The following is a 13,300-nucleotide window of genomic DNA, read 5'->3' as shown; positions in this document are numbered from 1 at the left end:
GAGAGAATGTGGTACAAAACAGGTTCTTAGCATACCTTGTCACCGTGTGGCTCTGAAATGCTTCCAGAGGCCCTGGCAGCCATAGTCCTGCTGCCTTGCTGGCTCTGACTCCACTTAGTGGCAGATGGCAGAGCTGCGGGTGTGGTGGTGCAGGGGAGGAGACGTCTGGGGAAGGTGGCTGTCACTTTCCTGGCCAGAGTGTACCTGAGCTAGTTCTGTCCCAGGATGAGCTGTCGCCTCTCTGCACTCTTCACTAAGATGGTACTCAGACTTCATGGCCACTGATCAGAGTAAAATCCTAGGAGGATGGGGTGAGCAGTGGGAGGCCTTTTCCCGAGATCCTTTGGTGCTCCTTGGGATCACAGGTGTGTATGAATGAGCATCTTTCATACACCTTTAGAGCTGCAAGGGCCTTGATAATAGCCTAATGGTGCTCAACCTGGGAACCCCAAGAGCAGTAATGAAGGATGTTTGTTTCTGGCATTTGGTCAATATAAAAAGGATAAACCCAGAAATCACATCCATACCCATGACAAACCTTCTCATATAGACAGAATGTTGAGTTTCTTTGCTTTGGGCTGGAATTCATGCACTGAATGAGTTAGCATGGGTTTGTGTCTGTTGATAAGAAGCTCTGTTAACAGTGATTTATATCTCTGATTAATAAATCCAAGAAGATGAATTAATTAGTGCTTAATAGATGTAGTGTGCTTGCTAGACATAAACCTCCTTAAATGTGGGATCTCTTGGGGCGAAGTTCTGAAAGGAGATCTTTGCGATGGAAAGGGGAGAAACTGCTGATTCAGTATAACTCTCCTCTTTTACAAATGAAGACGTGGGACACCCAGAGAGATGGAAGCACTGGCTCAGATTCGCTGGGTCCTGAAGTCTTGAATGAAGCTAGAGTTTGTGTCCTCAACCGCCAGGCTCCTGTTCTTTCCATGACACCCTAGTGCCTCCAGGATCCTTAGGTGGCCCCCATTCTCTGGAGTCAGCTCCATCAAATCAAGCCATTGGTTTTCTTGAGCTCCAGGAGGGATTGAGCTGTGGTCACCCAAAGGGGCCTTCCAGGGTCTAGACCCTGGTGATGCTGGAAGTAGGTGTGTGTCCCTCCTTGGCTATGCCCGCCGGCCAGGCACCCCCTCCTTTTATAAAGCCATGTCATTTGTATTGTCTTTATGGGCAAGAACTAAGGAAAACAAGGGTCAGTCCTTAGGAAATTCTGAATAGGAAAAAGAAAGGGAGCAGAGGAAAACTGAGTTAGGAAGGCAAGCAGGGAGATTGAACTTCACATCTTTAAATAGCATCTTTTTTGAACTGACTGGGAGACATTCAATGCAATCCATGGGCCAGGCACTTGGAACCAATGAATTCAGTTAATTCTCGCACCAACCCCATCAGGCAGACAGTGTGAACCCCAGTATGCAGAAGAAGAAACTGAGGCTCAGAGATAGTTGGTGACTTGGCAAAAGGCCTGGCTCTCAATTTGGCTCTCAATTAGCTCATCTGGGATTCAAGCCCAGGTCTCTGTGGCTCCAAAGCCAGTCCCATTTCTGTTGCCTCTGGCTGACCCTTACCTTTCCTCCTCCCCTGCAGACACATAGAGAACTGGCGCAGTCTTTACACGCTCAACGCTGTGGACATGGAGCTCTACACCGGACTCCAAAAGCTGTGAGTACACCCGGCCACAGAGAGGCCTTTCCCTGTGGAAGGGGTGGCTGTCACCTGGACTACCTTCTGGGGTGGAGTGAGGGGCACAGCGAGGCTGCCATCTGCGATTTCCCTCCGTGAGTCTTCTTTTGGTAGGGTCAGCAACATACACTTAGGAGACGCCAGAGGCTTCAAAGGCCATTTCTTCACAGCCCTTCTTTTTTTCCTGGTCTAGAGAGGCAAGGGGGTTGCGTGAAGTCCCATCTTGAAGGCAGGGTTTCGAGGCAGGCCTGGGACCCAGGCATGGTGGGCAAGTGTCCTTTCCCTAGCCTTATGCTTGACTGATGAGCCCCCTGGAGTATGAGATTTCCCAGCTACCTCCTCCCTTGGATGTCAGTGTTAGAGACTGTGGGGACCTGGAGTGGGGAGAGGGACAGGAACGAAGAGAGCTGCAGCCCTGCCATTGCTGGACCAGCACAGGGCCCTGGTCCTTACCCACTGGCCAGGATGGGTGGAGGGCAGCTGCCAGTACCAGTGACATTCCAGCCTCACACAGGGCCCTGGGGCATGTGAGCCCAGATGCTTCCACTGAGCACCCCCAGCAGGCCACCTGTGATGACTGGCAATGAAGGGGTGCAGATGACCCACAGGGCGGCTGCAGGGCCAGCCTTGGCCTCACCCTCTCCCAGCCTCAGCCCAGAGGAGACATCGCTCTGCCACTTGAGCTCTACTGATCCTCTTTTTCTCTCTGTCTAGGACCATCAAGAACTCAGGACTTCGGAGCATTCAGCCCAGAGCCTTTGCCAAGAACCCCCACTTGCGTTATATGTGAGTAGAGCTGGGCTGCTGGGATGGAGGGCACATGGCAGGGACTCTGAGCGTAGTGAAGCCACAGACCTGAGGTCTAGATCTGGCTTTGCCTCCAGGGGCTCTTGGGCAACTTTTTTTTTTTAACTTTCTTGGGCCTCCAATTTTGCCTCATAAAAGGATTATTTTGGATTTGATGATCTCTAAGGTTCCTGTCAAAAGGGCTTAGAGGGAGAGTCAGTCTTCCAACACCCAAGTTTGTTCACTTTCATGATAAAACTCGGGAATCTAAATGATAGGGAATTCCACCCATATGTAATGTGAATGCTACACTTCTAAGACCATAAGTAGGCCCATAAGAGTGCGTATATGTGTGTTAGGATTGGGGGTTGGAAGAAGAAAGGAAGCATGGCCAATAGCCAGTGTTATGCCTAAATAGATTCTGGGTTCAATGGGGAAAAGCTCAGATAAGTGGAGACAACTGTCTAAGGTCACACAGCTTTGTTTGGGACAAGCTGGAGGTCAGATGGTTATGGGTGGGGGCTCCTGTCTGTCTGTGCCTCCTTCACCCTGTCTCTCCCCTTTCTTTAGTGGGGATAGAATCACAAGAGTTGATGCTCCCTCTCTCAGCCTAATTCTGGGCTGATAGACTTTGGGATTCAATTGAGGATTGCCATTTCCTGGGGAGAAGGTGGGCATGAAGGGAAACCTGGGGTGAGTGATTAGGGGAAGTGCCAATCCGCTGCACCCATAGAGAGCTATTCATTGTCTGGGTCAACTCCGAGAATAGTGGCCATCTTGGACATCCACTGGGTGTGTTTCCTAAGAGCAGAGGCTGTGCAGGAACCAGGTGGGGAGGGGTCTGTTGTCTTTTGGGAGAAAGTGGAGAACTGGTATGCCTGTGGCCTTTCCTGTGGCCACTTAAAAGTTTCACTGACTGAGCACTTTGCATTTGGTAAGGAAGGGCAGCTGGGCTGGAGAGAAATCGCACGTGCAGGGGCAGAGCATGCAGGAGAGCTGTGGGAAGTGGAGGGTAGGGGAGGAGGGGAAAGAGAAGAGATGACAGTGAATCCCGGTGGAGGAGTTGTTTTTTCTCTTCTGGGGGGTCCTGACCTTGCGCCTGGGCTCTGTGTGTTTTCCCAAGCGCATAATGCATGCTTGATAAATATTTGTTTATCAGTATGGCCACCTCTGCTTTGTGCGGAGCTTTCTTTTCTCCCTCTGGAAATAGCAGGTTCTATGGCCACTGCTCAGGGCCAGATGTATCAGCTCCAGGGGACCGAGACCTCCCTTTCAACTGTCTAATTTGGCTGTTGCCCCTTGCCCCAGGGTAGCCTCTGTGGTGAGAGCCTCCTGATGTGTGTTCTTTGCAGCTGGAGGCATAGCTGGGACCAGAGGAGGGCTTGGACCAGATGTTCCAGGTGTTTATTTTATTGGGGGTTTGAGTTTCACTGTAGAACATCCCAAACGCTTTGGACATCTGAGAAGTCTTCCTTTTCATACTAATTCATACAAAAGTCACAAAGTCAAATGCCCATGGTGGACCAGGTGGGGCCATGCGTCCCCTTCAAAGATGCAACCAGTCATCAGTTCCAGCTGACTGCTGCCACGTGGAGGTGGGGCCTGGTCAGACTTGTTTCCAGAAGACTTGGCGATTCCGTAAAACCACTCAAGTTTTAAATGCCGCCAACTAAAAACAAGACCCTTCAACTCCATGGCCAAATGAAACTACTTCCATGAGCAGAATGTGCCACATAGAGTACCAGCTTGTGGTGCGAGGTCATATTTGGGGGAGGACACTGTCGATGTGGGAGAAATCCTGTTCTCTTTGGGGACAGAGGCTGGGTGCTCAGGCCCCAGAGCCTTCTAGGGTATGGTGTCCCTGCAGCTTTTAGGGAGATGGAGAGGCTTTGGGACCCAGCAGCTTTCTACAGGCTCAGGAGTGGGAGCAGGGTTGCATCCTGGGCTGCAGGTGTCTCTGAAGTGGGTTGTACCAGAGCATGTCTTTGGCTTGCCATTGAGGATCCTGGAAGAGGGCTGTGACCCATTGTCTCTTTTGGGATGATCTGGGGTCACCTCAGTGGTGGCAGTGATAGAGGCTGGTGGAGGTTGGCAAGATTCCCAAGGCTTTGTGGACCTGTTTGGAGTAGGACCCAAGGGTACCATGAACCTGCCCGTGACCTTGGGCCCTGTTTTCTCCTGAACACATTGGCCAGCTCTTGCCAAAGTTCTTGATATTGGCTACAGGGGATCACCAAGAAGGATGGATGACCATTAGTTCACCCCCGGCTTGAGTCTGGCTGTGCATTAGGGGCACGTCAGGGTGCTCAACCTAGTTCAAGAAAGTCAGCACCCAGTCAAGCGGCTCTGATAGGCACAGTGAGGCACCCAGAGGAGCCTGGGAGTCACGGAGAGATGAGTCAATAGAACGAGGCATAGGCCCTGGCTTCATCCACTGGTTTTATTTATTAACTTTTCTTATTTGTGAAGACACACACCAAATCCCAACTGAGTAAATTTCCCGGCAGCTTTGGGACATTTTCTCCTGGCAAATGGGCCAGGTTTCTCTGATGTCTCACAACATCTATTTCTGTCCTCTAAATGCATTTACAAGTCTTCTGGCCCCAGCTGAGCAATCACAAGATGATCACTTACTCCAACACTAATTGCCGATCCCTGGCTTGGTGGCTTTTTTTTTGTTTGTTTTTTTGGGTGATGGCTGAGAAGTCTTTTCTTCTCTCCTCTGCATAAAATTAGAAGTAGGAAGTGATATCATTGTCCCTAGTACTGATGTCAAATTGCCCAAGTTGTTCCGATGGTTGAACTGTCTCCCGCCCCTAAGCTACTGGTGCGTTAATCAGTGTAATTCTTCCTCATGCCAGAAAATGAATTGAGAAAATGTTGGTCATCTTGTCTGCTACAAAGTGGGCTGGAGATTAGGACCCTTGGGCCCTACTTCTGGTTTATGAGTGACTGATCATCTCCTCTTGATTGCTTCAGTTTTCTCTACCTTTTGTAGAATGTGGAAAAGGAGACATGGACAAACAGACATCAAGGGAAACCCTTTTTTGAGAGATGGGAATACTTTCCACCCTTGTATCCCTTCTCTGATCTTAAGGACTTTGGATTAAGGGTTTTTAAGGATAAGGATTTCAGAGATTGACAGTTGGAATAGCTATGTGCTAATCTGAAAAGTACGCCTCATGTTAGCATCAATTCTAGGGATGGGATGTGGTCAAGATAAACAATAAGAGGCACATACAGCTCTCAGCCCGGTGTGCAGCAAGCAGTGAGCGTTCAGAGAGGGCGGTTGCTAGTAGTGTTAGTAATTATTGTTGTTATTGCTGGTGGTGATGATGAAGTCAAAGAGAAGGGGTTAGGTGACCTTGGCGGATATGCTGACCACTTCTTTGTCCTGGAAAAGTTGAATTTCTGTCCCACAGTGGAGCCCAGCTCTCTGGTGACTGGAACACTCATATTCTGTGGTGTCTTTCTTCACTGTACACTGATGAATAAATCCAGATAAGTTCTTTATTCTCTCCATTTATCCCCAGTTGCTCTAGACTGTATGTAGACCTCTCTGTAGATGCTGTCAGTTTCAGAGAGGACCTAAGCAATTGTAGCTGATAAGTTGACAACTTTCTTTTTTTTTCACCTGAGTTGAGATCACGTCCACCAGCATTATTGAACCTGGGTTGTTCTCGGAGTACTCTGAGCCCTCTGAGCTCTGCCTCTGCAGCCGGCCTCTCTTTCCCTTTATGGGGCGTGTTTTCTGTGGCATAGCTCACCCAGACTAGATTGCACAGTCTGGGATCCCCATACCTGAAGAATATAGATGTCTGTCTGTGAGCTGCACTCAAATGATGGTACTTCCTTTCATCTGTAGAGCTCTTCATGGCTTTCAAAGTGCTTTTCAATACATTATCTCATGACCATCCTGGGGGCAGGGGTATGGTAGGCAGTTTTATTTTACAGCACAGGCGATAGGCCCGGAGAGGGTCTGACTTTTAAGCAGCAAAACTAGCACTGCACCTAAGTCCTCTGATTCTCTTTCTAGGAATCTTTCCACTATACCCCATGGGTCAGAAGAGGCAATGTTTTTTCACAGAAGCAATTTAAAAAGTTACTAAGTTTTACTAATCATTGCTATGTTTAGAAAACCACATAAAAATGCTGGTATCAAAAAAAAATAATTAAAAAAATAAGATCCAAACAGAAAATGATAGGATGTTCTTAGATGGGAAGACAGTATCATGAGTCAAACTTCCCCAAATTAATATGTAAATTTAATGTAATTTTAACCCCTAATTGGATTAAATTGTCACAAACTTCAAAGGCTGAGAATAGCCAAGAAAGGCAGGAAAAAGAACAGAGGGCAGGGAGTGGGGCTGGGAAAAAGCTCTGCCTGACCATATTATAAAGCCACCAGTAACTGAATCCATATAATATTGTCATATGGAAACAGAACTGTAAGTGAAACAGCATTACATATTGAGAAATAAACCTCATTAAATATACAAATTTAACATGAAAAATGCTGGTATCAGTACTGAAGAAGGAAAGGCTAATACTAGTTGAGAACTTCATGTGTGCCAAGGACTGAGCCTGGTGCATTTGCAACTATGAGCTCACTCCTTACAGTAACTGTAACTGTAAGTTAGGGCTTCTCTCTCCCCATTTCATAGATGCAAACATTGAAGCTCAGAAGTCATAACTGAGTTCTCCCGAGGTTACGCAGTAAGTTAGTGGAACAATCAGGATGTGGACTCTAAATCCTTTGAATCTGAAGTCCGTGTACTTTTTTACATCCCAGGAGCGTTTTGTCTCTCAGGTTTTCACAGCAAGAACTTCTTATAGGAGGGCTGGGCATCTTTAAAGTTCTGTGAAAGAGCCGCTCTTTCCCCCTGGGGATTCAGCTCGATCTATCCTCAAAGAGCTCTGCTGAGAAAGCTCTGTTTAGTTCCTCTTCTTATTCAGGTCAAATCCTATAATGACAGTTATGTTACAACCTGAATATCTTTATTATGAAAGATTTCTTAGCATTAGCCTATGGCCTATTTATTTCCAAGAATATTTAATGTGAGATTCCAGCAAGCCAAAAGAATTTATTTAATCCCTTAGAGTTGATTGTGGTGGGACCTCTCTTGGGTTCCATTTCTTGCTCTCTTCCAAAAGGCTCTGGTGCTGGACTAAGTTACTTCTCCTTCTTTTGGAAGCAGTGTGCACTCAATCTTTAGCTGCAAGAGTCAGCTGCCAGAGTGGGGTGGAAGATGGAGAATGTCCTGATTTGAGCGTGATTGTATCAACTGTGTTATGTTTGTAAGGAGAGGAAGTTAACATATGCTGGGTGGATAGGAAAAAAAGAGGTTTAAGTCTTTAATCCATCTGGAGTTACAACAATCTTGCATGTTCTTCACAGGTACCCCAAAATCTAAAATGCAATTAAAAAAAAGAGGTGGCTAGGGTCCCTACCCTTTCAGGACACTGACTGCATAGGTAATCCATTTCTCTTGAGATGATTGGGGTGAAAAAATGGTGAGATTGATTTATTATTTATTTTAGATGACTCAATGTTGTTCTTTCTCCTTGAAATAACCCCAGATTCTGAGTTTCAAGATGACACGTAGATATTATCTCGGTAAAATTTCACTTTTCTGCCTTCCCCCTTTCCTCTGCACTGAGACTTTTCTCCAAGTTCCGGATTGGCAACTGGCACACTGGTCTCCTCACTGCATCTCCACAAGTATCCTCCTCCTTTTGTTTTTTTGTGGAGGACTTAGCCATGAAATGCTGGATAGCTGACAATAAGGAGCATGGGCTTTGAAGGTAGAAAGACCTGGGTTCAAATCCTGGATCTTCCACTTCCTGCTGTTGACCTTAGGCAAGCTATTGAACTTCCCTGAGCTTTGAGAGGAAAGTAAGGGTTTCTGTTTCATTAGAATTGTTCTTAGCCTTAAGTAAGACAACACCTGGAAAGTGCTTACAACCAGGCACTGTGAAAGACTCAATATATATTTTTTGTATTATTAAAGACTTCCTCCCTCCATGTTGGTCTTCAATTTTGTAGAATCATAGATAGTTAAAGGTGGAAGGGTCCTTAGAACCAGCTCCCAAATTTGTATTTCTATCCCTGCCCTTTAGCTTCCTATATCAAACTGCCTACTTGTGTGCCTGAGTCACGCGTCAACCTTCACTTGGCCAGGACGGGATTCCTGATTTCATACCAAGCCCTCTCTCCCTCCAAACCTCTTTTTCCTCAGTGCTTCTTGTTTTTGTAAGTGATACCAACCATCAGATTGCTCAGGCCAAATCCTTGGGAGACATTCTTGATGCTTCACTTTCCTTCACTTGCCCACTCCCTTCTTCTGACGTTCAGTTTAATAAATTCCTAAAACACTTTGTATCCATCTGCTTTCCTCCTCCTTCCATCCTCGTATCTATTGTCTTGGTCCAAGTCACTGTCCCCTTCTCTGGCACTGTGACAGTAGCCTCCTAACTTAGAGTTTTCATGCCTCCACTTTTGTCTGCTACATTTCATCGTCAACACAGTTGCCAGAGTGATATTTTAAACACATAAATCCGATTCTGCCACTCAGCTGCTTAAAGCCCTCCAATTACTTCTTGCGTTACTTAGAATAACAGCTAAGCCCCTTTCTGTGGCCACAGGACTCATGTGGATATCGTTTCTATCTCCTCTAATTGCCTTGCACTTTTCTCTCTGTTCTCTCTGCTGTAGCCTTACAAGCCTTTTCAGTCCCTTAAATGTGCCAAGTTCATCCCCACATTGGAGTTTTGTCCCTGTTGACCCATCTGACCCTGAAAAATACCCTGCCCTGGATCTTGGCGTGGCTGGCCCCTTCTCATCATTCATTCAAATGCTACTTTCTTAGCAAGGTCTCCTCTGACTGCTCAAACTTTGTGGCCTTTCTTCTCCTTACAAATATATCACTTTTTATTCTGCCATGTGGCTTAATCATTTCCTTTGCCTTTATTACTATTGATCATCATTCAGCTATTTAAGAGTTGATACTCTATCTCCTGCACTTGAATGTAAACTTCTGTAGAGTGGGAACTTTTCCCTGCTGTATCTCCAGCGCCTAGAACAAAGCCTGTCATATGCCAAGTGATTGGAAGCGATTTGTTGCACGTACAAGCGACTCTAGTCTGACTTGATCATTTTCTGGATGACAGGAGGAATGGCTTGAGTGGAGAAGAGTTCTGACCAAGATCCCATAGCTAAGAGCTGAGCCAGGACTAGAATCTGGGCCCTGGTATGCTTCATGCGGTATTCTTCCTGTCGTATATATCCTGTCTAGTTTCTTTGGGTCCTATCTAGCCAGAGATGCTCAGACTTCTATGTGTGGCAGGAACCATTGCAGTCCTGTTTAAAAGAAGGGACATATGAGCAAATATTATATGCAAATCACTTATGTTATTGGACTGTACAAATATAAAGAGTACAGAATCATATTGCAGCATCCCCCTGCTGAGATGTGATTAAAAACTGTACAATGAAGGTAGGTCGCCTCTTTGAGCTTCCTTCTCATTCAGTTCTTCTTGCTGAGAGCTTCCATCAAACCTCCTGCTGGAGCTATTGCCTCTAACCAACCCTCATCACTCATTTGGTTATTTTGATAAGTAGTTGGGAATATGTGCTCTTGAACCACATGGCCTGATATTCAATTCTGGCTTTATTACATATATTTGTATATCTTGGGCAAGTTACTTAACGTATCCGTGCATTAATCTCCCTTTTGGAAAATGGGGGTAATCTAGTTGTTAGCAAGATTAAATGGGTTAATGTATATGAAGCATTGAGGAGAATGTCTGGCCCGTAACAAGAACCCAATATATATTAGTGGATGTTGCTATTATTATTCTTTAGATGACAATGTGACAATAACCCTCTTGGTATGCACCTGAACAGATAGTATGTATTGAAGTATATATCAAGTCTTCTATGTTTCCCCCAAAGTGCTTCATGCTGCAGAGGATTTATCAGTAGACAGGATGTAGTTCCTGTCCGTAAAGCTTACCATTTATTTAGGGAATGTGGGGCCTTGACAGAGCCCGGGCAGGGGCTTCTAGTTTTTTAAAAAATCTTTTGAGAATGAGACGAAAGCTATGGACTTTGTCCTTCTAAAAAGCCAATACACACATACATATACCATCTCTCGGAAATTTTCAGGGGCTTGCAGACTTCCCTTAGTTTCTGGATTAAGAACCCTTTCCAAAGACGTCCTGGAGAGAGGTGTGTGGTGACTGAGATGCATGGTTTACATCTGGTAGGCCTAGGTCCTTTAGGAAACATCATTCCAGATGAGACTGGGCATGTTCAGGGTCCTATGTCTGTAGACACAGTGTTCTATAGCACTGCGGGATAACTATAGTTAACAATAATGCCTAGTTTCAAATAGCTGGAAGGAGGATACTGAATGTCCCCAACACAGAGAAATGCTAAATGTTTGAGATGATGGATATAGTAATTACCCTGATCTGATCCCTATGCAGTATATGCATTGAATCATCACTGTGTACCCCATAACTATGTACAATGATCATATGCCAATTACAAAAGTAAAATTAAAAAGAATATGATTCCAGATGTGACACATGACGTGCCATATTCTCATGGGAATAAAAGAATGCCTTCATAGCTTATAATCTCCACAATGATTAAGACAACTTAGGAATATACTGGATATGGGGTTTTCCTTTGAGGTGATGAAAATATTCTAAAATTGATCATCATCTAAAATTGATATTCTGAAATTGATCAATTTGATTCTAAAATTGATCGTGATGAAAACATTCTAAAATCGATCAGCAATATTCTAAAACTGATTCACAACTCTGTGAATATATGAAAAACTTTTGAATTGTGTATATCTTTCACTTCTCCATCTCTCTCTCTCTCTCCCCTCATCTCCCCTCCCCCCTCTCCCCCATGTTTATCCTGTGTTCCTTCTTAGCAGAAGCTTTCAGAGCCTGTGTGGGGCCTACCATGTCTCTCTTCCCTCTGCCACGGGGCAAAGGATATTACTATTCCAGATGGAGGCTGCTCCATTAGCCAGAGTCTTGCTGGGAAGATGATGGGAGCAAAGCCATAGCTGACCTTCTGTGGACATGTAGTGTGAGAGAGAAATAAACGTCTGTTGTGGTTAAAAAAAGAAAGAAAAGATAAACCAAAAATGACAACAGCTGTAATCAGTGTATGGAGTAGATAGGCTACTGGGGGTGCATGAAGCGTGGTGTCTAAGCTGCCACCCTATTTTCTCTCCTACTCATGACAGGGTCTCAGAACACAGATGAGGGAGATATTACTACAGGGATAACTTTGAACCTCTTCTAATTTAAGTATAAGGAAGTAAATGGTATGTGAATGGTGGTTCTTCATCAGCAGCTGTGGGTTGTTGGTGACACAGCTCACACCTTTGACACACTGTACAAACGGCTGACATTCTCCAGGGTCTTTGAGCATGAGGCAGCAGAGAAGGCGCTGGAGGACTCTGAGCAGGCTGCTGACCCGAGATGGGTGGGAGTGGCTGGGCAGCCTTATGGAGCAGGTGACAGCTGGCCCGGCTTTGGAGGAGGGTGGGCTTGGGTTTGTGGACAGCCTGCTTATGGTACAGGGCTGCAGCTTACCATGGGGTGTGCGCAGCCGTTTCCCCATGGACTTCCTTCTGGAGCTGTTTGGACACGTGCTTATGGGTACAGGCCATTGAACCTGTCTATCAGGTATACTGAAAACATTGCCAAGGGAACAGCATTTGGAAATGGAGCAATTTGCATGGAATAGGATTTTCACAGAGTGAATGATGTGGGAGGCTAGTCCCACCTCCCTGACAGGACTACATGTAGTGGTGTGCCTGGGTGGTGGCCAGGAGGGAAGATGCTGGGCTTTGGGTCCACACGAGTGTGGGAGGGGCTGGTGGGCATGGCTGTCAATCATTGGAGGTATTATTTGGCTACAGCAGGGCTAGATGGCCACATCTTGCACATCCCTTTGGTTCTTTCTTGGCCTTATGCTGTGACCTCAGATAAGCTGTTTAACCCATTTGATCTGTTTTCACATCTCAAAGATGAGACAGTGTTATAAATGGCCCAATCCTGACCTCACAGCATTCTGGGAAATTCTTCCTGGAAGAAAGGTTGCATCTGGGACACAGCTGGGGCCACTGAGGGGCAGGGCCAGAGGAAAGCTGTTGTCTATTTATTTTGGTTTTACTCACTTCATTCTACTCCCCCACTTCAGCTCCCTGGAGGGGCAGTTATTCCAATGCAGTGAGTTCTAGGGACGTTACATCAGTGAAGCACTGACTATAGGCCCAGCATTCCTCTCTGCACTTTCTATGTCATCTCATGCTCATATTAGCTAGTGGACAACACCATTGTCCCCATTTTACAGATGGGGAATTTGAGGCACAGAGAGGTTGAGTGACTTGCCTAAGGTTTCATACCTACTAAGTGGCAGAGCCAGAAACCAACTCCAGATTGCTTGCCTCCAGAGCTCCAGCGCCTGTCCTCCACGCTACTGTCTCTTGGCCAAGGCCAACTCAGGTCAACCTTGGCTGTTGTCAGTTCAGGAACCCAGCTGGAGAAGAGAGGGAGGCAGTAGGCTTCAGAGCAGCACTCCTCAAAATGAAGGGCAGAGGGAGGGGAAGACCCATGGGAGATCGCGAAGGGAGTGTCTGAAACCATGTCCTACTTTGCACCTGGTGTCTAGCAGGGTCTGGGCGAATTGGGCAATGCTCCTTAGCTTACTGGCTGGCACTCAGGGGGGTCATTAGCAGATGATTACACAGAGTGGGTATTCAGCATAGAGAATGGAGGCTGATGATCG

At 46.1% G+C, this 13,300-nt stretch overlaps 1 protein-coding gene across 8 annotated transcripts in view; it reads left to right on the top strand.

The window, feature by feature from the left end:
- The window catches only part of NTRK3 (neurotrophic receptor tyrosine kinase 3), a 379,441-nt gene that overhangs the window by 69,844 nt on the left and 296,297 nt on the right, over positions 1–13,300 (top strand). For all 8 annotated transcript variants that reach the window (XM_012438677.3, XM_012438675.3, XM_012438676.3 and 5 more), the window contains exons 2-3: positions 1,597–1,671; positions 2,407–2,478. In XM_012438677.3, coding sequence (XP_012294100.2) covers positions 1,597–1,671; positions 2,407–2,478 — 147 coding nt within the window. The remainder of the gene's footprint in view (positions 1–1,596; positions 1,672–2,406; positions 2,479–13,300) is intronic.

The sequence above is a fragment of the Aotus nancymaae genome, unplaced genomic scaffold, assembly GCF_030222135.1.
Source record: "Aotus nancymaae isolate 86718 unplaced genomic scaffold, 86718_ANA_hifiasm-v0.15.2.pri h1tg000014l, whole genome shotgun sequence".
NCBI classification, from domain to species: Eukaryota; Metazoa; Chordata; class Mammalia; order Primates; family Aotidae; genus Aotus; species Aotus nancymaae.
This window is presented reverse-complemented; position numbering and strand designations above follow the sequence as displayed.